General features: G+C 33.9%; 1 protein-coding gene across 1 annotated transcript in view; it reads left to right on the forward strand.

Annotated features, from left to right (window-relative positions):
* The window catches only part of myom2b (myomesin 2b), a 92,539-nt gene that overhangs the window by 13,064 nt on the left and 52,662 nt on the right, over positions 1-26,813 (forward strand). The window contains exons 6-16 of the mRNA XM_056471022.1: positions 80-168; positions 2,167-2,217; positions 4,161-4,325; positions 6,493-6,654; positions 6,834-6,975; positions 10,606-10,805; positions 12,268-12,321; positions 17,067-17,194; positions 21,398-21,581; positions 21,841-22,015; positions 23,400-23,521. Of these exons, the coding sequence (XP_056326997.1) occupies positions 80-168; positions 2,167-2,217; positions 4,161-4,325; positions 6,493-6,654; positions 6,834-6,975; positions 10,606-10,805; positions 12,268-12,321; positions 17,067-17,194; positions 21,398-21,581; positions 21,841-22,015; positions 23,400-23,521 (1,472 nt within the window). The remainder of the gene's footprint in view (positions 1-79; positions 169-2,166; positions 2,218-4,160; positions 4,326-6,492; positions 6,655-6,833; positions 6,976-10,605; positions 10,806-12,267; positions 12,322-17,066; positions 17,195-21,397; positions 21,582-21,840; positions 22,016-23,399; positions 23,522-26,813) is intronic.

Here is a 26,813-nt window from a genome sequence, read left to right on the forward strand (position 1 = left end):
GTGAAGATGGTGTTGCGATCCAGCCGTGTATTGATTGAAGCTGTAGACACCTGTGAATGAGTTATGCCTGCTTTTGTAGGTGCGCAACTGATGACACTGCAATGTACACGGCTGTAGCCTCAAACTCGCATGGACAGGCTTCCTCCCAGGCCTCCATCATTGTGAAGAGTAAGCCTTTTTCTTGTATTTTCTGGTTTTTAAAGGAACACTCCACTTTATTTTGGAAATAGGCTCATTTTACAAGTTACCCAGAGCAAAACAGTTGACCATTTATGAATCAATTCAGGCAATCTTCGGGTTTGGCAGGAGCTCTTTTAGCTTAGCTTAGCATAAGTCAATGAATCGGATTAGACCATTAGCATCTCACTTAAATAATAAAAAAATAATAATTTTAATAATTTCCCTGATTTATCAAATTTTGATCATTTTCGCTTATCACTTTTGTAGTTACATAGTGTACAAAAACCGACAGCAAATGAAAAGTTGGTCTTTTTTAGGCTGATATGGCTAGGAACCTTACTTTTCTTTATTTTATTTTCAGCTTAGTCCCTTTATTAATCACAGTTTGCCACAGCGAAATGAACCGCCGACTTATCCAGCATATGTTTTACGCAGCAGATGCCCTTCCAGCTGCAACCCAACACTGGGAAACACCCAAACACTCACATACACTACAGACAATTTAGCTTACATAATTCCTCTATCCCACATGTCTTTGGACTGTCGGGGAAACCGGAGCACCCGGAGGAAACCCACGTAACCACGGGGAGAACATACAGTCTCCACACAGAAATGCCAACTGACCTAGCCGAGGCTCAAACCAGCAACCTTCTTGCTGTGAGGTGACAGTGCTACTCACTGCACCACAGCGCCGCCCTAACTATACTTTTATTCTAGCGTAATAATCACAGAACTTTTCTGCTGTACAATGCCTGCAGGAAGCGCAATGATATTACGCAGCAGACTATTTTAGCACTGGATAATATCATTGTGCCCACAGAAATTGAGAATCTGTCAAAATAGTATATTTCATAGTATAGTTATCTAGCCCTATCAGCTTAGAAAAGAGGAACTTTTCATATTCTAAAGGTCTTACTACAGAAGTTTCAAGTGTTAAAGGTCCCATGAAATTAAAATAAAGCTTTTTAGAAGTTAATATCAGTATTGTTATTTTTGTTGGAAATCTATAACCTAAAGTTCACCAAAACAGTGACAAAATTCGTGTTTAGAAGATATAAAACTGATATGAACAACTAAAGCTTGTAGTTTGTTACTTCCGCTTAAATGGATCAACAGTTTTATTCACATCACCTCATACTTCAGTTTCTTATCAAATCGTGACCAATCAAATGCTCTGTAGTATGTGGCACCTTCTTTACATTTAATGCACTTGAGCTCAACCGTTATCGCTGGCACAGCGGTGATAAAGCAAGGCACTATTGGCTGTTCTTTTTAAAGGGAAGGAGCTACTTTATAGCCCCTTTCAGACAGTGATACCACTAAATTTCCGGAACGACTTTACAGATAAATAAAAAAAATGTTGTTCACAAAGGCAAGAATGTTTTGGAATTTTTTCCGAAAAAGACCATTTACACATCCATTCCAAAATACCAGTAAATTCTGAAATAATTAACCAGAAATGAGCTCTAAACAGCTTAGCTTGTATTTGTAAACATAGAAAGATCTGTATGTGTGAAAGGGTCTTATGTTCCACCCTCTCATCATGTTTCAAGTGAGATTATACATCAAACATCGAATAAAAAAAATGCAGATTTCAAAGCACTTCACAGGACCTTTTAGATAAAAAAATATTAAACCTCAATTTTTTATTTTTTGAGCGAGATGCTAATGGTCTAATTTGATTCAATGATTTATGCTAAGCTAAGCTAAACGTACTCCTGTCAGACCTGGAAATTGACTGAATGGATTAAAAACTAGTAGATTTTAAAGACTGTTTAAATCTCACTAGGACTTTAACTAAGTCACTAGGTGACTTGAGCCCATTTCCAAAAAAAAAGCGTACAATGCTTTTAAAATTCATTTGCTAGAGAAACCAAAATCAACAATTCATGTGTTTGTTTTTTCTTCTTGTGTAGTCAGAAATGTGAATTGACTTATTTGAACTGCAGGAAGGTTGATCATTTTCTTGTGGTGTCTGCTTTATAGGGTGCAGAGAGGAAGAGAAGTCTACACCCTATTCCTGGATGCCTTACCAGTGTAAGTGGCAAAGCCTCCATTCAATAGGGAAAGAATAACAAGTATTGTTAGACTTTAATGTAAGGGTTCATTAGTTAATGTTGTACTAATTATGAACCAATTATAAACAATACTTATACAGCGTTCATTAATCACAGTTCAACATTTACTAATGCTTTATTAACATCCAAATTCATGCTTAACATTTGTCAATGTGCCATGAGTTAACATGAAAAGTGCTATACTTTATCCCTGTGTCCTTTCATTTTATTACACATAACTTCATTTGCAAAATATAGTTTTATTTTCTTTGCATATATGAATTTATTTAGTTGTTTAACATCCAGCGAATTTCCAAGTCAACAGCACTTTTAGAAACATGAACAATGATTATGTTTATATGGACACCAATAATCAGATTTTAATACTATTAAGACAATACTCTGATTAAGAGTCTACCATGTAAACAGTGATTTTTGATTAATTTAATTAGATTAAGGTCAAAATCGAACCAAACAGAAATCGAATAAAGACATGTGGAGTATGCTGATTTTAGTCGCATTATTGAAGTGCAGTACAGGCATGTAAACACCGTAATCAAGCTATTACCGTCATGTAGGACTTTTGCCATGTTTTGCGACAGAAGAGTCTATACACACATGGCTGTTTGACACTATTCTCCACAGGACCACAGACACATACACCACGAAATGTGGACTTTTTTTCTCCCATTTGGCATGCAATATGAACCAGCAGTTCATAGTCATATCCAATATGCCGTTTGTCAAGAGGGGCATGCATAAAATGCTCCCAAATGAAAGTGAAAGTGCTAAACTACAGTTAAAGTTGACAAATTAAAAATGAATCACCTGAAATAACATAAAACTCTGAAGCAAACGTGGATTGCGCAGTCATGCAATGATGCTAATCGAATTATGTGCTATATCATGTAAAACAGGACCATGAAAGGACAACATTCAATGTAAAACTCATGTAAACACCTTAATTATATTATTCTCTTATTCAGATTAATGCAAATCATTCGATTACTGATGTCCATGTAAACGTAGCCAATGTAAACTAACAATGAACAGTGAACTAACAATAAACCAACTGCTTTATTTCCATTAATTAATGTTAACTAACATAAACAAATACAGTAATAAATGTACTGGTTACTAGCTACGTTTCCATCCACCTATTTTGGAAATGCATTTTGGATATGCGCATAAAAAACGTTTGATGGAAACGCCAAGATGCGCAAAAATTTTGAATATGTGCATAAAAAACCTATGCGCATAACTGAGTAGGATAAACTTTTTATTCAATAAGAAAAGATGCACATAAACTGCGATGGAAACACTTTTACCATACAAATTCCAGTATGCGCATTAAAAAAAGTAATGTGATTTTTGTTATAGGAAGTCATGTGATGATAAAAATGTATTTAAATGGACAAACCAGCAGGCTGAGCACACTGTAAAACATCTGAAATGTTGTTTTTATCATTCTAAAACGCCTAATCATCTCAGTATCAGTGTTATATTATTAATGACTTCCAGAATCAAGAGCGTTTGTGCTCCGAGTCTCACGCCTTCAAACACCACCGCGCGTTCACTGCGTGTCAGGGTTGTCTTCTGAGGCGCAAGTCATTTATTAAATGAAGAAAAGATTCTCGCAGCTTCTCCTACCGCAGCAAATTCTGTTTTTACTGTTGATATTTGCCACCAGATAATCAGGAAGTGAGGATTTTGTTCTCTTTGACTCATTCGATGGAAACGCTGCTTTATTCGCGCGTCTTTTATGCAATAATCCAGTTTTGCGCATAAAGTTAATTCACATTTTTGGATGGAAACATAGCTATTGTTTATTAATGTTAGTAAATTCATTAACTAACATTAACTAATACAACCCCATTGTGAAATGTTACCACAAATATGATTTAAAAAATAATTCTTCTTCAGATGCCATTCTACCTGAAATCAAGTACACAAAGATTAACATCACCTTCCTTGAGACGTTTGATGTGACTTTTGGAAAAGAAGGCGATAAGGTCACCCTGAGCTGCAAAATGACCATTAACCCCAATCTGGCTAATCTGCAGCCTGAAGCGCTGTGGTACAGAGATGGTAGGTAATGGCCTACTAATAACAGTATTCAATCATCTGTTATATATATTGATTGACAAGCAGTCCCACCCCAAACACTACCATTAGTTGAGTCGTTTTTTTAATAGGCTGCTCACACAGCAAGACTGATATTCTGTTTTGTGCTGATAGTGCTGATACTCTTGTGCGATTTTATACCGTTAAGAGTTTTTGTCTTCTGCTAAACATAAAAGAGGCTATTTTGAAGATTTCTGGTTGCTGTCATCCATTTATTTCCATAGTAGGAAAGAAATACCATTGAAGACAATGTGTTCCAGCTACTAGCATTCTTCAAAATATCTTTTTTTGTGTTCAACAGAATGTTGTTTTGGTCATTCTAAAACGCCCTAACCATCCCAGTATTAGTGTTATATTATTAATGAGCGTCTGTGCTCCGCATCTCACGCCTTCAAATGCCACCGCGTGTTCACTGCAAGCAAGCAAGACTGATATTCTGTTTTGTGCTGATAGTGCTGATACTCGTGTGCGGTGTTATACTGTTATGAGTTTCTTTCTTCTGCTAAACATAGAAGAGGCTATTTTGAAGTTTTCTGGTTACTGTCATCCATTTACTTCCATAGTAGGAAAGAAATACCATTGAAGACAATGGGTTCCAGCATTCTTCAAAATATCTTTTTTTGTGTTCAACAGAATATAGCAACCATTTCTGTGGTTATTATATTATATTATATTATATTATATTATATTATATTATATTATATTATATTATATTATATTATATTATATTATATTATATTATATTATATTATATTATATTATATTATTCATTCATTTTCTTTTTGGCTTAGTCCCTTTATTAATTCGGGGTTGCCACAGCAGAATGAACCGCCAACTCATCCAGCATTTGTTTTACGCAGTGGATGCCCTTCCAGCCGCAACCCATCACTGCAACCAAACACATACACACATTCACACACTACGGACAATTTAGCCTAACCAATTCACCTGTACTGCATGTCTTTGGACTGTGGGGGAAACCGGAGCACCCGAAGGAAACCCAAGCAAACGCAGGGAGAACATGCAAACTCCACACAGAAACGCCAACTGAGCCGAGCGACCTTCTTACTGTGAGGTGACAGCACTACCTACTGCGCCACTGCTTCACCCGAATATTATATTATATTATATTATATTATATTATATTATATTATATTATATTATATTATATTATATTATATTATATTATATTATATTATATTATATTATATTATATGTTTTGGACAAGCGAAGGGAGAGTACATTTTCACTTTTGGATGAACTATCCCTTTAAGCAGCCAAATAAACAAACCACTTTCTAGCAGCTTCCACAAGTGCAGACTGTCTTTTGGTTTTAAAACGGTACTTTCGGGATTTACGAAACATGCGCAGTGAAGAATTAGCACTGAAAAGGTGTGGACACTGTTATTTTCGCACCTGACCTTATTAAATATGCATTTGTACAGTAGGAGTTTATCTTGTCAAATTTATTTAAAGAGAGGTTTTTTTATTATTATTATTTTATAGGCCACTAGGCTATTGGCACCAACGGAAGAGAGTTTTTAAATGAATCCTGCACCATGATATACTGTTGTGCGCCTCAAATTACTGGTATTTTTGACATAATTTAATGCCTAAAAATTAGCTTTTCTAGTCATCTTAACTTACATCAGTTATTCACTGAGAACATGCAAACCCCACACAGAAAACTCCACACAGAAATGTCACTCACCCAGCCGGGACTGGAACCAGCGACCTTCTTGCTATGACGCGACAGTGCTAACCATTGCGCCACCATGCCACCTTATTTATTAATGTTTACCTTTTTTTTTTTTTTTACAATTTTTACCTGCATTTAATATCCATATATATATGTCCTAATGAAAGCTGCATCTGATTTATTACTGTGACATAGACCTCTTAAACTCGCCCTGTTTTTGTAAGTGTTGCTTTTGCAGTTGAGTCACGTACACAACGGAATGGCTTTTTATGTCCGTTTGTACTTTATGACTCATTTCACTCCAATCTCATTTCCTGAATAATCAGATTACAAATTCTCTTCAGATCTGCAGTATATTCCACCAAAAAAAGTAATAGTTTCATTTTCTCTCCTCTGATACCTCATGTTGTTTTTTTTTTTCGGACTCTCCAGAGCATCTCCTGAAAGAATCGAAGTGGGTGAAAATGGAGTCTGGGGGAGGTGTCGCCAAGCTCACGCTTACTCAACTCGCTAAGGATGATGAGGGTCTTTACACCCTCCGCATGATGACCAAGGGAGGCGATGCGGTCCACAGGGCTTATGTCTACGTTGATGGTAAAAAAGTTGTGAACTTCTTTAAAGCTTGATGCATTTGTGTTTTTCTTTGATGGCCTTTAAAGGTCTGCATTATCATAATTAATCTCCTACAATCTCTAAAGTGCATACGTCTATTTCGGAGTGATTCCCTCAGCGCATCAGTGATGTGTAGGAGTCATCATGTTTTGTCTTGGCAGATGGTCCACCTCCAGTTCCACGAGCTCCCGGAGCACCAATGGACATCAAAATCCATGACGCTAACAGAGATTATGTCATCGTGTCCTGGAAACCTCCTAACACCACCACTGAAGGCCCTATCATTGGATACTTTGTTGACAGGTGACTTTCCTGACTAAAGTGTGTGGTTTATGGTGCACGTTCATTCAAGCTGTCTTGATATAGCGACCTCAAATAAAGTATTGGGAGACTTTACACTTTAAAATGCCTTGATGGGACTGAATTAGATAAAGGACCAAAAGTCTACTAGAGCTTTTTTATGGGTTTGCTTTAGTACTGAACAGTTGCACCTGCTTAGTCATTGCAAACTCATCTATCTTATTCACATACAATCCTTTATAATCAGGTGCTAAATATACTTTATTAATACTAATTTAAATATATTTGAATAGACGCTGTTACATATTTTAATTTCAAATAGGACTTCTTCCCAAGCAAATAAAAAAGTATGCAATGTTTTTGACTAACTTTATGCTTGCACACACAACTATAGCCAGCCACAGAAACTAGTAAATAAATTAACATGTATTGAAAGGGATATTTAAAATTTGGGCCCTATTTTATTTTTAACATTACATTTATATTCCATAAAAATAAATCTGTAAAATTTACGGTCAAAAACCGGCAGCTGTGGTTGCCAGTATTTTACCGTAAAAATATGATACAAACCGTAAAAGTAATTCCTCATTTTTAATGTAAACTACTGTATTTCAATAATTTATAGATGTAATATGTCTGTAATTTGAATGACCAACATCTACACATATTTTGTTACACAGACACACACGTTAGCACTGCCATATGCAGGTGGTGATGAGAAGGTTACATAATGAACCAATGCTCATCACAAACAACTTTTACCACAAGCAGAAAAGCATATCAGTGTCCAGAAGGTGCTCAGTGTCGTTCACACGGTTACTAAACATTAGTATAGTAACACGCATAAAATTAAAGTCATGAAATAAACATTGTTTATTAACAATGATGTTACATAAATCTCTAATGTACATCACTGATGGGGAAACAACTAAAAAGATCCATAATAGCGTCAACGGAAAGCATAAAAAGTGATGTGCCATGCAGGGAAATCTGGGAAAGTAAATTTACGGTTATTCGCCGTATATATTACGAAAACATACTGTTAACCATGTTACGGATTTTTACCGTAACATTTTTATAGTCTTTTTACCGTTGAAATCACAGCTATTTTTACAGTGTATATATATACTGCAGAAGACCTATTGGAACCCGCATGGACTAAAGATTCTCATAGAAATCAGTCAAGTTTGGTAAAGGAAAAATCATGGTTTGCAGTTACATTCAGTATGGGTGCATGCGAGAGATCTGCAGAGTGGATGGCAACATCAACAGCCTGAGATATCAAGACATTTGTGCTGCCCATTACATAACAAACCACAGGAGAAGGCAAATTTTTCAGGAGATTGAAGAATAGAGCACTCCTTCTCATACTTCAGCCGCCACATCAAAGTTCCTGAAAGCAAAGAAGGTCAAGGTGCTCCAAGATTGGCCAGCCCAGTCACCAGACATGAACATAATTGAGCATGTCTGGGGTAAGATGGAGGCATTGAAGATGAATCCAAAGAATCTTGATGAGCTCTGGGAGTCCTGCAAAAGCACTTTCTTTGCCATTCCAGATGATTGTATTAATAAATTATTTGAGACATTGCAGAGATGTATGGATGCAGTCGTCCAAGCTCATGGGAGTCCGACACAATATTAATTATTTTTCATGCTGTACCATGACTTTATATTCTATTCTGTACATTATTTCTGTTAAGTGACAAGACTTTTGCATGAGCAAAGTCAGACCTCACTGTCCTAATTAAATAATTAAAAATCAAGGCATGATCATATTTTATTTTGGTAAAATAAGTGTAATCTAAAGGCCTTTGCCTTTCATATGAGCCACTTCTGATACCAAATGATCAACTAGAAGTCAAGTTATAATTTGTTGTTCCTAAAACTTGGGTAGGCGACAAGACTTTTGTCAGGTCGTGTACATGTTAACCTAACAAAATTAAATTGAAACACTCTTTGAGGTGGCTCTGAATAAATTTATAATTGGAATATACTACATTTTTGGATTTTGAATCACTGTAAACAGATAGCTGGCTGAGGATAACTGCTCCTTAAGGCACATTTGTTACCAGACGTGATGGGCCACGATTAAATTTTTTTTTTTTTTATGATTGTACTCACAATGGTGCTGCCATTCAGCTTCTGTCTACATAGCTTAGCAATGTACAAAAATATATATATATAGAAAAGTGGAGTACAGTGTATAATAGAAAGAGTTCAGTACATGGAATTGACATACTGTGAGACAGTTAAGCTTTCCCCTCCAAAAAAACACGGTGGTCCAACTCAGCCTAAACAGTCTAATTTGATTTTTGTGCAGGATCGGGAATGAAGGTATCTTTTGAATGTGTAGAGAAGTGTAGCTGCTTATGGGGCCGTTCACATACCATGTCTTTTGTCCAAACATGCATATTGGGAGTGCATATTGCACACGGTTGGAATTTTCAGTTGAAAACCACAAGTCACATGACTAGAACTGACCGATCAGCTTCATACTTTGGAATATGCACAGTTAGGTAGACTAATTACCTCAGACAAACACAGAACACCCTAACACTGCAGTGCTTTTTCATACTATGGATGTCAGTGGTTACAGGTATCCAGGTTTCTTTTTTGTGTTAAAAAAATAACAAACAGGTTTGGAACAGGTGTATGATGAGAGAATTTTACGTTTTGGGTGAACTATCATTAGGTCTTTTGAATATGTCAAGCTGCTTTGATCAAACCAATGTAATGTTTTCAGTGAATATTAAATTACTGAAAGAGCTGCAGTTTATTTTGTATTTTTTATATGTATATTTTATAGGTTTTAAAAGTAACTTTAAAGTAATTAGTATTCTGATTACTTTTTACATGAAGTAATTAGTAATGTAATCAGATTACAATTTTCCAGCAGTAGTCAGTAATTTGTAATCTACTGTATTACTTTTTTAAAGTAACTTACCCAACTCTGCTGGTGGGTTTATGTGAGAACAGCAGGCGCGAATGGCACTCGGGAGAGAAATTTGAGATCTGAAAAAGCGTACACAGCAGCCTCTGGTGGATTCTCAAAAAAATGTGAAAAACATACCTCCAGGGATATATTTCGTGCTCCTCAGAAATGAATACAGGGGTACATACCAGTAATGAGCCTGGGTTGGTCAATTCTCAGTTGCTTTCTTACTCTATTCTGTATTTTGTCAATATAAACCTGAACAACCTTACTTGTATAGTATGTGTTTGTTCTTTCTGTTCTCTAAGACAATGATGAATTAAAATTGCTTAATTATAGATTATTGGTAACATAAAAGAAAGTTTTGTTTCTTTCAGCAAAGGCCACTTAGAAGTTGCTTACCAACACATAAGCTACTTTGCATATGCTAATTGAGTCTCTGATTAGTTTGTTCTCTGTTACTTTGAGCTCCATAGCATTGAGCCGAAATTTACTCCTGTCAGATGATAATCAGACTGTTAAGCGATGCATGGATCCGCAATTATGTATGAATGCTCCTTAGTTTATATCATCTCCTCGGAATATGAAAGTGGGCTGTAATTTTGAGTCTTTCAGCGCATTGTGGATGTAATGATTGGATAATGTTGTTTGCTGTCTTTATTCATTGTTGATCATGTTTTTTTTTCACTCTTGTTGGGCAGATGTGAAGTTGGAACAGAAAACTGGGTGCAGTGTAACGACTCTCCTGTTAAGATCTGCAAATATCCTGTGCAGGGCCTGTTTGAAGGACACTCTTATTATTTTCGCGTACGTGCTGTCAACTCGCATGGTATCGGCAAACCATCCAGAATGTCTGAGCCCATTGCTGCTCTGGACCCTACAGAGTTCGAAAGACTTCATGGTAAGCAAAAACTGAGAGGCATAATGCAGCACAATTCAGTTTTAAAGGAAATAACAGAAAATGATTTATTAAATTATTAAATATATTATTTTAATAATAATAATAAATAATAATAATAATAATTACTATTGTTATTATTATTATATAATTAACCATTGGTTTTAATAATTGTTTTAAATGGGTTAAGGCTTGCCTTTTCTAATAAAAATATCAATTATTAATTTTAATGATAGATTTAAATAGGGTTAAAGGTTACATTGTAACCCTGTGTACTAACAATAGGGTACTGTGACGAGATTTGCAGTGATAAGCAATTGGGCTGTTTGCACCAGATGAAACATGACAGAAATTTAAATACAGCCGTTAAGAAGCACAGAATAGTGCACTCACTGCACTTCAACGAAATGGTTTAAATTCTAATGAATACATATTAAACCTCTTTAAAATTATTACATGTAGGTGCTGAATCACTGATGTGTGTTGGTTTGCACTGAGTCACAGTTCTTTTTTTTTTAAGATTTATTTTTGGCCTTTTTGTCTTTATTAGATAGGACAGTAGTTAGACAGGAAGCAAAGTTGGAGAGAGAGAGAGGGGGGGGGGGGGGTAGGTAGGGTAGGGAAATGTCCTGTTCAATTTCACACTGTTTATTTTATTTTCAAGATCTGAGGTGAACTATCTGCTGCTTTTAGTAGTATGACAATAAATGCCATGTGAAATGGCATTCGAACTCATATTATTAGCATTGAACACTGAATAAAGCACATGAGGTGTACATGGTTGTGTACTGTACATAGTTTTCTGTTGGTCAGCTATGAGAAATAAAAGCATTTCTACAATATAAATTTCAGGTGTTGTTAGGACAAAAACTCTTGTTAATATGGAAAATATTTCTTCTATCGCGAGCCATTGCCTTTATTTAGAACACGACTTAAATCAGCCTAAAGGCTCAATACTTAGGCAGCATGCTTTGATGTCGTCAATCTGGCAACCTGCGCTTGCTTGTGTTTTGAACCTGGGATGCAATACCTAGTTTACCCACTGGGTGTCAAACTTACATACTGCACCTTTAAGACATGCTTTTTCTGGGGCATTAAAATTTAGGCAATAACATTTGAGTGCTGATTGTTTATTTTTATTTTGCATGATTTATTTAAATATTCTCTGCCAATGTGTCTAATAGGGAATCTCTTGCAATGCGCAGACCATGCAAAAAAAAAAAAAAAAAAGCAGCTGCAAGAATAACGTCTACAATTTTTCATTTCATTTTTTTTGCTAGTGTCTTTAGCAGTTATTGAAAGTAAGTTTTTTAGTTTTTTTTACTTTCAAAAAAAGATTGTGCTCTTGCAAGCTGTTAGTAAATCTAACACAGAGTTTTCATGTATTTGTTTTATTGTTATTATTAATAATTTCTTCAATTTTGTGTTACTAATAGCCCTTGTGTACTGTTGTTTGTTTCAACAGCCACAAAACTCGGTGGGAGACTTGACGTTGTGACTTACTATGATGACCTTGAAGGTAATATATGGTTGCGATTTTATTTTGCAAAAGATTTGGAAAGTTTAAGTTGATTTAACAGAGTGACTTTTTTTAGTAGTTTAAAATTATATATTGTGAAATTATATATTGTGAAATGACCGTACCAAAAGGGTTAATAACCTGTTGTTTCACAGATGTATTGAAACTACAAAGTAAAATGTTCAGCATAATGCAGTTTGAAAGTAAATAAACAGAACATGATTTATTAAATTGTTGAACAAATTTTTAAAATAATAATAATAATAATAATAATAATAATAATAATAATAATAATAATAATAATAATAATAATAATAATAATGATAATAATAATAATAATAACATTATTATTATTATTATTATTATTATTATTATTATTATTATTATTATTATTATTATTATTATTATTATTATTATTATTGTTGTTATTATTGTTGTTGTTATGATTACCACAAGAACAACAATAATATCAATTATTGCTATTATCATTATTACAACAACAACAACCAATAAATAAATAACTAAAATAATTATAATAAAATAATAATAATAACTATTATTATTACAAGAACAACAACCACAATAATGTCAATTATTGCTATTATTTTTATTCCTACAACAAGATTAACAACAACCAAAAAATTAAAATAAATAATAATAATAATAATAAGAAGAATTATTGTTATTACGTCAAGAACAACAACAATAATATTAAATATAGCTATTATTATTATTATTATTCCTACAACAACAACAACAACAACAACAACAACACCAACACCAACCAATAAATAATAATAATAATAATAATAATAATAATAATAATAATAATAATCTTTAAATATTTTGGTATAGCAATGTCTTAAAATAATAGTTCCTTTTGTAACACAGCTTCGCATGTCTTTGCATTTGTAATATGCATTAGATGACAGCAGCTGTCACTTTGTTCTTTCCCCCCTTATTCTTTTCATGGTTTTCGCTTTCAGAATTAGCAATAATTATCCAGCCCGTAATTGGTTCTCTTCTGAGAGGTACTGATTAGTTTTTGATGAGAATTCCATCAGGAGAAGAACGTGCAAACATCTGTGGGTGTTTTTCAAATTGAAATGAACATATCAACCACTATCACCCATGTGCGAGGATATATATATATATATATATATATATATATATGGATATATATATATATATATATATATATATATATATATATATATATATATATATATATATATATATATATATATATATACTTTATTTGTGATAGATACAGTACATGTTAAAGGATACAGTACATGTTAAAGGGGACCTATATTATGTCACTTTTTACAAGATGTAAAATAAGTCTCTGATTGGGGAAGCATTAGCTCAAAATACACACAGAAATGTGTTTTATAACTGTTCGAAACTGCACCTTTTAGGCTTTGATCCAAATCATGCCATTTTGGTGACTGGCACTTTAAATTTGAATAAGATTGTGTTCCTTTTATAAGAGGGTAACTGCATCACCGTGTGAGGATAACTGCATCACCGCATTACCACCATAATGAGATGTCAGCTAAGGTGATGTGGTTATTACCTTCATCACTGCCTACATTTAGTTTATTATTTATTTTTGTTTGTGAAACTTTCAGGGTTGTATATAAAAACAGAATAAACTACGTTAAAAAATAAAAGGCTTGCCATATTTTTTATTTACTTAAATTACAAATTTATATTACAAAACAAAAACACTGGCTGAGTGCTGTTTAATAACCGGCATTTTTTTCATATTAGGTTTATTTATTCTTCTGTCAAATAAAAATAGCAGGCCTACTAACTAAAATTAATTACTTCATGGAAAATCAGCATTTTAAATGCACCACTGTTATTCCTATATTACAAACCAACATTTTTGATACAAGTCATTATTTTAACTCTTAGGGGTCTAAGGTGATTATGGGGCCCCTAAGATATTTTCACATGCTCTGACATTTGTGCTTATTTCAGCTACTTATTACATAATATTGGCCAACATGTACTTTTTTTGTATTCAGCACAAACGGTGCTACAATTAATATGTGAGAATTATTGGTTGCCTTTTTACGAAAAAAAAAATTATGCTTACTTAGTAGGTTTTGAAGAAAAAATGTAGCTGAAAAGGGCCAAAAAACACACTGAATGTGCCTGAAAAAGACTTTTGAGTAACCAGTCTTGTAGGCTAGAATATTTACTTATTATGTAAACTGTTTTGTTCTCTCATTCAAAGAAAACATTACAATGATTTACATTTTGTAAAGTCTATATTGGGTCAGCTCTGCTATATGCAGGAGTGACAATGGTCATGAATGATTCACACCTGGAGAGACAAAAGACACTCCCCCACTGGCTAATGTTCACCCAATCAAGGACGTTGTAAAGCAATGTCCATCTGCAAAAGCTAGCCCAAATAAAATTTTTAGCCAGCGCGCTGTTTGTTTGTGCGTGCAGGAGATAGCTGTCATCATCATTTGTGTAATGGCGGACACAAGAAGAGCCAGCACAATGCGCTCTCTGCCAGGAACATTCTACGGATTACCTAGCGAGACAACATTTGTTTTTAATGAGCTCAGACTGAGTAACTAGGCAAAGTGTTGGTTTCATACTGATTACTTTATCAAACAATATTTGTTTTCAATATGCATGCATTTAAAGGTAAACACTTCAAGCTTTCCATAGATATACGTCTCATGTCTGTGTGTTTTGTTTTCGTGGCGTTTCAGTGCATATTAGAGATGCGTTTCTAAAAACAGTTCGCGGAGAGAGAAAAGAAAGAATGCCTACACTGTTTGTTTTCCTTATTTTGCATAAGCACACACTTTTGTTGCTATTGTGAGCGTATACAAAGAAAATAGACACATAACAGATTCGATTGATGTATTGCTCTTAACTGTACGATCAAAACTGAATGTATAAATTAAGTTATTTTTGGCGTTATCAGGAGAAGACGCCTCAAACCACGTATACAAGGTCTTTGACCCCTGAGGGTTAAAGATTATGACTTGAGAATCTGATTTTATCTTAGTGCTGTACTCTCATTTTCTCCATCTAACTTGTGGTGAGTTCAGATGATGGAGTGTTTTGCAGTAGTTAAACTATCCTCAGTTTAGTGTATAGTGTCAAACTGGCTCAGAAATATCAGTATAGACTTATTCAAAACAGGTATCAGAGATAGTCTGGTCAAATAGGTTTTTTTTTACAGAAGTAAACAGACGCGCATGCTGCAGCCTCTGTAATGAGAGACAACTGATTGCATATACTGTATGTTGACTTATTTAAAGGCCTAGGCTATAGGCTATAGCATTAATAATAACTAATAATAATAACTATAATTTTGTATAAATAGGTTTATAAAAATTTAGCCAATATATATCACAGAGGTTTGAGTAGGCCTTGCAACAATTACAGTGGAGCATTAATTAAATCCTTATTTTCCATGTGCAAAACAACACTGCACAGTTGTGTAGTGGATGAGCTTGAACAAAACTATACAATTGATTTATTGCTGTCAGGAATAAAATAGGTTTGGAACAGTTTTGTTTGTTACAATTTGTATGTTAATCAAAAATAAAAGAGTAGCCTATTAAATTGTATTAATGTGTATAACAACATCATCCATTTTAGACAGAGTAGTTAAAAGGTTGCATAACCAATGACTTTTCCTTTAAATGTTCACGCTTAATCGGTCATTGCTAAGGTTTAGCGGTTGAAAGGGTTACCGACAATCAATTGAGCCTATGTAGCATACATATGTATGTTATTATGTGACATACGGCTTGATTACGGCCAGTGGTGTAGTGCAAAATGCATGGGCCTCACCACAAAGGTTATTGATGGGGGCCCACACAACTGAGGAGCGGGGGGCAGGGGGGTGTTGTAGGGGTTGTTGGTGCTCATAAAACCGAAAAGTGGGGGGGTCGGGTTGGTGGCAGGGTCACAGCCCTAGGCAGAGCTATAAATGCCTATGCGTCACCATAGAGATTCAAAACTGTAATGATGGATGGCTGCTTCTCACTCAGGGCTGTTTATGCCAATAAGGAACAGCTTATCACTTATGGACGGGCTTTGTACAAAGGGAGAATGTCAATCAATTTGTTCAAATGAAGTGTGATTACAAAAATAGAATTAAAGGATTTTTACCATTAGTAGCTGTTATACTCACACACTGTTGCCACACAATGGTGTTTAAGCCCCCTAAAAAGTTATTCCGCCCACTGCCCCTTTAAAAAAAATAAAATAAATAAATAAATTATATATATACATATATATATATATATATATATATATATATATATATATATATATATATATATATATATATATATATATATATATATATATATATATATATATATATATATATATATATATATATATATAAATATATACAGATATACAAATATATATATATATATATATATATATATATATATATATATATATATATATATATATATATATATATATATATATATATATATATATATATATATACAGATATACAGATATACAGATATCTAGATAGATATGTATGCATGTGTATTCTGTATACTGTATATCTCAGCAGCAGTAAAAAAAAATAAAGTAAAATAAAAAAATCATATATCAGTAAAAGTTGCTTTTAAAGCGGCTGCAAAAATAGTGGGATATTTCCGAGTGTGTGTACTGGTGTGTGTCTATGTGTTCAGGGTAGAACAGTAATTCTGTTTGATGTGCTTTGCCTGCAGCTGAGGGAAAAGCTCCAGGACCTCCCTCTAAAGTCTGCGCTTCAGAGACCGACCGAACATATGTTGTGCTCAGTTGGGTCTCTCCAGTCTACCATAGCAAAGCCCCCATGTGGTATTACATTGAGAAGGTTAGTTTCAGCTCACTGCCAGACACTAACCCAGCCGAATAGTCACAAACTTTTATTTCAGCACTTCTTTTCTGACGTCACAGAGAAGCTAACATCTAAGAAGGATATTTCAAAAGCAGTCTTTGTTTTGTATCAGACCATGTAACACTTGGGAATACTGTAGGATGAGTATACTTTATTTTAACCCTTGTGTGCTGCTGGGGATGTTTTCATCCACTCTGAGGGGATGTTTGGCAATAACTTTCTCTGTGTTTCAGCAAATGCAATGGTGACTTTGGTGATTTATTTTGGCACGTAATTTGGGAAAATGTTTGAAATTAAAAAACAAACAAACTCAACAATACACTCTGGCGAAATTTGCTACACTTTTGTTATGGTGGTGGCTGTTTTTGCCCCTTTAACTTCCATTATAAATGACATTTTTGATTGCAAAGCCATATATAATCATCCATTTTTTATTGTAAGTGGTTTTCCCTATTGGGAAGATGGAACATTTGTCATTTTTACATTTGATCACCATTTGCAGTGCAAAAAAAGCTTTGTTTCTGACTTTTATATACAGTTACATGGAGCGTGTGTGTCTTTGAGTGAGTGTGTGATAGTGTGAGAGAGACCTTTGCACACTTATCTTGATATGTGTCAGAAAATCAAAATAAGCACCTCAGCTCTTAGAACATTTAAGTGTATGTATGTAACCACACTATAATTTGTTTTTATACTCCATATAAAAGCCAGAAATGTTTTTCCACAGGCTTATCTAAGGGGTTAATGCTGCCAACTGATGATCAACAGTAAAATTTACACATTTTACCTCTTCCAAAGGGAAAACCACCAACAATCAAGAATGTACGATAATAGGTTATGACTTTGTGATCAAACAGTGTTATTATAAGGGAAGTCAATGGGGCAAAAACAGCCACCAACATAACAAAAGGGTCGATTTGCACAATACACATGGGTTAATATGTCCTTGTTAAACTATTAACTAACTCACTATTTTAAAAACTATGAAACTTTTAGCTCAATAAACAACTTATTTGCTGCCTATTAATAGTTAGTAAGGTAGTAGTTAATATTTTAATAATAGGCAAGTGATAAACCAGTAGTAAATGGTGTGTATTGTTAGATAAACTAAAGTGTTACCGCAATGAATTATGCATAAATACTCAAAACTAACCAGCATTCTAACTCAAAAATATAGTAGATACATGTAGTTAACTGAATATTACTTGATAATGAAATTAAGTTACTCTGTAACAAGGTCACCTTAAAATAAAGTGTAACGTATTTTATTACTCAGATGTTGATCTTTCATAAACTGATTAATTGACTAAAACAGATTTTTTAAAAATAATATTTATTGTGTAAATAATCTGTTAAAAAATTGTGATTATTTAAGTTTGGATGTCCAAAAACTCATATCTAAAACCTTTGTGTCTGCTTTTGTGCACAGTAATAACTAAAAATAATCAGCCGATTTGAATGTTATCACTTGATTGAATGGGCATTATCAGATAAATGTGCCAGTAGTGGCCATGTTTTCATTCATCCACATGGATAATCAGTTGTAGATCACATACGGCTGCGGACGGAAATAAACAATAAGGGCTACAAGAAGTATTTTTGTCTCTGTTTCACACATTAGCTTTTAATTCTTAAATGCCCTTGCCTTTGAAATGAATACTGTAGCTTTATGTAATTAAATTGTCCTATGTTTTTGATTTATTAAATGCCCCAATGTTAAATTTAATTGAGTTTTCACAGTTATCATTCATTCATATTCCTTCAGCTTAATCCCTTATTTAATCACAGTTATCACTTGTCTTATATTTTCTTCCTAATTATAAAAATGGGGAAATACAATAAAAGTAAAGATCCATGAAAATAAGAACAAAAATGTTTGAGTGCTTATTGGGTTTTTTGATTGATGATATTGGGACTGTGGCAAATCCATCACCAGTCCTTTGCTCTGTTAAATCAAATTAGTGCCTGGGAGCATTTGTGGTAGAAAAAAAAATCCTGCTTTTCTTTCTCATACTAAATTTATCTTACAATATTTCCAGTATCTCCTGATATCTCCCCTTTGCTTATGTAATTATCCACACTGTGGAAATTTGTCTCTGACCTCGCAATACATCACCACATACAAGTACACAACACAGATACCACATATAGTTGAAGTCACAATTATTATTCCTCCTGTATATTTTTTGTTATAATAACTGATTTCTTTTATCTTTGCCATGATGACAGAACGTACTATTTTTATACATCTATATTAATAAAAAAAAAAAAAAAAAAAAAATATATATATATATATATATATATATATATATATATATATTCATACAGTTAGGTCCATAAATATTTCGACATCGACACAATTTTAACATTTTTGGCTCTGTACACCAACGCAGTCAATTTGAAATTAAACAAACAAGATGTGCTTTACTTGCAGACTGTCAGCTTTGCTTTAATTTGAGGGTATTTACATCCAAATCAGGTGAACGCTGTAGGAATTACAACAGTTTTCATATGTGCCTCCCACTTGTTAAGGGTCCAAAAGAAATTGGACAGAATAGTAATCATAAATCAAACCTTCACTTTTTAATACTTGGTTGCAAATCCTTTGCAGTCAATTACAGCCTGAAGTCTAGAACACATAGACATCACCAGACGCTGGGTCTGCCAAGCTTCTACGGTCTTCAGTTCCTGCTTGTTCTTAAGGCATTTTCCCTTTAGCTTTGTCTTCAGCAAGTGAATAGCAAGCTCAATCGGATACAGATCAGGTGATTGACTTGGCCATAACATTCCACTTCTTTCACTTCAAAATCTCTTTGGTTGCTTTTGCAGTATGCTTTGGGTCATTTTTCCATCTGCACTGTGAAGCGCCGTCCAATGAGTTCTGAAGTATTTGGCATACTACTACTACTACTACTACTACTACTACTACTACTAATAATAATAATAATAATAATAATTATAGAAAATATTGCCTGAAAATATTGCACTTCAGAATTCACCCTGCTGTTTTTGTCAGCAGTCACATCATCAATAACTACAAGAGAACCAGCTCCATTGACAGCCATACATGCCCATACCATGTCACTACTACCACCATGCTACACTGCTTTAAATCATGAGCAGTTCCTTTCCTTCTCCATACTCTTCCCATCACTCTGGTACAAGTTAACAACTTAATCTCATCTGTCCATAACTTGTTGTTTCAGTACGGTGAAGGCTTTTTTAGAACTCTAATCTGGCCTTCCTTTTTTTGAGGCTCACCAATGATTTACATTTTGTGGTGAACCCTCTGTATTCAACCTGGTATGGTCTTCTCTTGATTGTGGACTCTTACACACACACACCATATTACTGGAGAGTGTTCTTGATCTGGCCAATTGTTGTGAAGTGTGTTTTCTTCACCTGGAAAATAATTCTTCGGTCATCCACAGTTTTGTCCGTGGTCTTCCGGGTCTTTTGGTGTTGCCGAGTTCACTGGTGCATTCTTTTTTTTTAAAGAATGTTCCAATCAGTTGTTTTGGCCATGTCTAATGTTTTTGCTATCTCTCTGATGGGTTTGTTTTGTTTTTCAGCCTAATCAAGGCTTCCTTGATGGATAGTGACAGCTCTTTGAATCTCATATTGAGAGTTGAACGTAACAGATTCCAAATGCAAATAGCACATTTGAAATAAACTTTCGACCTCTCATCTGCTCATTGTAATTGGGATAATGAGAGAATAACACACACCTGGTCATGAAACAGTGTAGGAGCCAATTGTCCAATTACTTTTGGACCCTTAACAAGTGGGAGGCACATATGTAAACTGTTGTAATTCCTACACCATTCACCTGATTTGGATGTAAATACCCTCAAATTAAAGCTGACAGTCTGCAGTTTTCATTTAATTTCAAATCTATTGTGCCAAAAATTTTAGAATTGTGTCAGTGTCCAAATATTTATGGTCCTAACTGTATATATGTGAATGTAATATACATCATTATCTATATCTATAATATAGATAATATATATAATTAAAAACAAATAAATAAATAAATCGATGTTTCCATATAAATTTCTGACCACACTGGGCTCGAAAGATAATTTGTAATATTTCCTTAATGCTTGTGGTTGGCTAAAGCATGGTTTCCTCTCGATGCTGTTCTCAATATTATGTTTTGCTGGCTCTGCTATCATACAGCTTCAGGTTGGAGCAGGATCTTGGCAGCGAGTGAACACTAAAGTGCCCATCAGATCCCCTCGCTATGCTGTCTTCGACCTGTCTGAAGGAAAGGACTATCTCTTCCGTGTACTGTCTGCTAATATTTATGGCATCAGTGATCCTTCGGAGCCCACCAGCACTATAACAACCCTGCAACTAAAGGGTAAAAAACGCATGTCAAAGGCCACCACACTTCTGATATATTCAGTTAAGCTATTGAAATGGTGAATCTGCCGCAAATGAAATTGCATATACATCTTTGAAGCTTTGGTCAGGCTGTGACTTTGATGTTGTTATTAAGGCAGTAATGAATTTTATATGCCTTCCTGTAGTGGAACTAATTCATGCATGATAGGTCATCAAGAAATTGATTGGGCTGGTTGGTGAAATCAGCCTTGAAATGAAGTTCTTTGTTCATTCAGGTGTGCCCTCGGCTCCCGGACAAGTCGTCGCAACCAGGGAAACAGACACTTCTGTTCTAATCCAGTGGGCTCCTCCGAAGGATCCCAATAACCTGATTGGATATTACATTGATTCTTGTGTCAAAGGATCTAAGGACTGGGCCTCGGCTAATCACAAGCCCCATAAGCAGACGAGGTATGGGCTACATTTTCCATGAATAGAGTGCACAATGCATTCAAAAAATACTTTAGTTGCTTGTTCAGACTACTTAATTAAAATGAGTTTAAACAACACAATTCTCAAGTTTTTTGGAACAATTTAACTGATTTATGTTCAATCCACTTAAATTTGCAAAAACGATTAGAGTTGGGACACCATGAAGAATTGTGTGGAATAAAAAAAAGATATAAATAAATGAAAAAATAAATTAAATTAAATAAATTAAGTTAAATGAAACAAAACAAAATAAAAAATAAAAATAAAATTAATAAAATCAATCAAATTAAATAAATACAATTAAATAAAATAAAAAATAATGTAAAATAAAATAAGTTAAATAAAGGAAATAAATAATTAAATAACAAAATAAAATAAAATAAAATTAAATTAAATTAAATTAAATTAAATTAAATTAAATTAAATTAAATTAAATTAAATTAAATTAAATTAAATTAAATAAATTAATTAAATTAAATTAAATTAAATTAAATTAAATTAAATTTAATTTAATTTAATTTAATTTAATTTAATTTAATTTAATTTAATTTAATTTAATAGAATAATAAAATTAAATAGAATAATAAAATAAAACAAAACAAAAAATAATAAAATAAAATAAATAAATAAATAGAAAATTTAATTTAATTTAATTTAATTTTAATTTAATTTAATTTAATTTAATTTAATTTAATTTAATTTAATTTAATTTAATTTAATTTAATTTAATTTAATTTAATTTAATTTAATTTAATTTAATTTAATTTAATTTAATTTAATATGGTTGCCTCAAGAACTGTAGAGGGAATATGGTATAGTGACATTGCTGTTAAAGTTGCTCGTGTATCATCACTTTGATATGAGAGGAACACATGAACTGTATTTTGCTGCTTGATGACACTATCACCTACTCTAGAGCTGCTTTATAGGTGAATCTGATTTGCTTTTTATTATTGATATTGAAGTCTTTGATCTGAACTGTATTAGCAATGAACAGACTCTGACTTGAAAAACAACATTAATTTTGCTCTTAGATTTACAAAGTTCTGGGAAATATACTGTAACTCATCTATCTATTTAAAGTAGGTCAGAAACCATTTCTCATTCCCAGGGATAAGATATTGAAGCTAACCGGTCAAACATTTTATGCCACTATGAAGAGGCTGCAGGTACCCATAGGCAGTATATCGACAAACTAGGAAGGCTGTTGCTTTCAGAACAAGATCTCTTTATGGGAAGCAGAAAGCTTACCTCAGGTTTTTGTGTTGCTGACATGTTTCTTTTGTGGATGTTATTCTCTTTAAAGGATAAATTAAGGAACATTAATTTCTTCTTTCACTACCTTATTATTGGGTTCACACAGGTTTGTTGTGCATGGCCTGACCACCGGTGAGTCGTATGTTTTCCGTGTACAAGCCATCAACGAGCTGGGCCTCAGTGACGAATCCCAGGAATCAGCCCCTCTTTCTGTGAGAGCTGCTCTTAGTAAGTAGTCTGCCTCACACCAAACACAATCTCTTTTGATATTCCGTCAACAAACTGTTTATTCGAAACCTTTTTTCTTTTGCTAAACACACTCAGGAGCTGCTTTTGAACAGGAAGTATAGCGTAATGACAAAACAAGGTACCCGACAGAAATTTCCCACCAGATTCCTTTTTAATGACTTTACATCAGGTTGGAAAATGTCTCTATTTATCTTCATTCATAGAAAGCGCTTAGGAGAGTTCCTACGCAATAACAATAGAAAAGATTCATTTGGCACGTCAAACATTTCTTTAGTATAGAGCACAGTTGAGTGGTGAAAGGCATCAGCAAGTAGTTTTTTTTTTTCTTTTTAGTTTTTATTAAAGCAATAAACCAGGAACCAGACAATGTGTGTTATGAAGACTATGGATGATGCATGTAAAACATCAGTTCTAATGGATGTTATTTAGTTTCAAAACATCATATAAGGTATAAAAAAGTGAACTTTAAAGGTAAAAAAAGTGGTTTTAGTTCTCATGATCACACTTTTCTATAAACACTCACCAGCCACTTTATTAGGTACAGCTGTACAACTGCTTGTTAATGCAAGTTTCTAATCAGCCAATCACATAATGGAGCTAATAGAAAGGTATACAGTAACTCAAATAACTGCTCAAATAACTCAATTAGCCAGTCGTTACAAACGAGGTATGCAGAACAGCATTTCTGAATGCACAAATACTGAGGTGGATGGGCTACAGCAGCAGAAGACCACACCGGGTGCCTCTACTGTCAGCTAAGAACAGGAAACTGAGGCTACAATTCACATCAATATTGGACTATAGAAGATTGGAAAAACCTTGCCTGGTCAGAGTTTGGCATCAATAACATGAAAACATGGATCCATCCTGCCTTGTATCCACAAGGCTGGTAGTGGTGGTGTAATGGTGTGGGGGATATTTTCTTGGCACACTTTGGGCTCATTTGTACCAATTGACCTTTTTACTGTCCAAAATGGGAAAACATTTTTTGTTTTTACTCTGTGATAGTCAAAGCAAGTAAAAAAAAAAGTTCTATGTTAAATATGCATTAAAAACATTCAGGAAAAAGTGTTTTATGTAAATTCGAACCACGAGTCCACATATATGGACAGCATTTTTCTCTAAAAGTGCATAATATCATAAGATGATACTTAGATTTTTATTCTAATTAGGTTCCAATAAGCCCAAATAGCAAAGAGAAATAAAAAATACATGTAAAAAACACCTTGGGCCTTAACAGAATACTAGTCTATGGTTGATAGGTAGAGGGATTTATGGGAGATGAAATCCAGTCAGGAAAAATCGGTATAGATCTCTGTTAGTGGGAGCAAGAGCAGGGACCAGATCCATAACAGTTATATAATGATATTTTTTCACTAATTTGCTTATAGAAATTCAGCATTTTTGTTTGCAGTTCAATGCAGTACATAGTAAACTCAATATACCACAGGGATTCTGCAATATGGTTTATTGCTTCAATAAACACTATGATGCATTTCATTGCTCAGTGATTTATGTTTTGGTGGGAAATGTATTTTGTAATTTTTTATATTATTTTATATTAATGATGTGGTTTATGAATCCTTTGTGTCTTATGATATGCATTTCACAGTGTGTGCGATTTTAAAAAGTTACCATGACATATAAACATCACACTGTGAATATGTTTTATGGTCATACCCCTGGTAGACAGAGACGTTTTAGAAATCATTTTATTCCCTTCAATCCTTGCTAAATTGGTTTAATAATTTATATCAAATGAGTGTGAGTGTTTTTCTTTCCTTTTTTCTTTCCGTATCTCAATGGAACTCTTAGTCAACAAGTAAATTATTCCAGCAGCAGAAGTCTATTAATTTTTTACTGATCTGGATTATTTGTAGAGCTGATTGCTTTATAACTCTTTAGCTTCAGCGAATAGCAATCCTGTGTTTGGACTCAGGAGTACAATTCCATATCTAGAGACTTCGAAGGACACAACTAAAGATGAAACTTTTAGACCTAAAAAAAAAAGGCAGGCCTGTCTGTAGGATAAATAGTAACCAGTTTAATCAGTGATGAGAATGAAAGTAGATTGTTTCTTCAAATGAAATTATTAGATGAAAGCATTTCTCAAATCAACTCAATTACTTACTGTAGTAATATATCTTGTCTCATACCTTATGACAAAAGGTGGCTTATAGAGGAACATGTACACTCAAAAAACAGTTTTGCCGCTTGTTCAAACTACTTATCTAAAATGAGCTGAATTACAATTCTTGAGGTTTTTTGGCATAACCTAATTGGTTTATGTTCAATCCACTTAAATTTGTAATAAACAATTAAGTAAACGTAAGTGCTTTGTGTTGGTGCAACATGAATGAATTGTGTGGAACCCTGCATTTTTTGCAGTGCATAAATTGTAAAATAGTACCAACAGTAAAAAAATCGAATAATTCCAATGTACAGTATATATGCACAACAATCAACATTTGAAGTGGATAAATAAAGTTCAACTTTTAAGACTGTATTTTAACAATCTAGTTTAAGTCTAAAGCACATGGTGCAAAAGCCTTAAGAGCATGTCCGAATCCACTTGTGCTATTTTAAGGATGGAAAAATACAGTTTGTTCCCTGGCGCATGGTCGAACAGGGTTGTGCTTATTCTTTTAATCAGTTATGGGAGTTTTTTGAGTGCATTTTTTCAGTTAGCGCAGTTAGTTTGGCATATGTGATTCCAGCAATCACGCTCGGATCCGCGCCAAAACAATCGGTCCAAGATCGCCTGAATGATGTGGTCTCAGCTCGATTGAAGTGAACTCTGGAGCGGATCGATTGTAGTGAGAAAGCAAAACGATCCGAGCCTGGCTATATCACAGTGTATTATGGATATGTAATAGGCATAAATATGGCAATATGAAGAAAGAATTATGAGTAGGGCGAGATGTCATTCCTACCGGTAAATATGTGTTTCATGTCAAATATGAAAGTGAAAGCATGCTGAACTATTAACGAGAGCTGTTTATCCGTTAGGAAAACTGACCGAACTGCAGTCTTGGTTTATCAGTTATTTATCTCTATAATGTAAAACCTATAATGCATAATTCTAGCCAAGGGCTATGTATGAGAGTCTTACCTCTGATTTATACTTGGTGACGATGTCTGTGGGTGTCACCATTTGAAATTAAAGCACAACTTTCCGCTTATAATGTCTTTTTGCTCATCGTCATAAATTAAAATAAGGACGCATGACAGCTGAGCGGGACTCTGCAAAATAAACCGTGAAACTCTGACC

Source organism: Danio aesculapii, chromosome 13, assembly GCF_903798145.1.
Source record: "Danio aesculapii chromosome 13, fDanAes4.1, whole genome shotgun sequence".
NCBI lineage: Eukaryota > Metazoa > Chordata > Actinopteri > Cypriniformes > Danionidae > Danio > Danio aesculapii.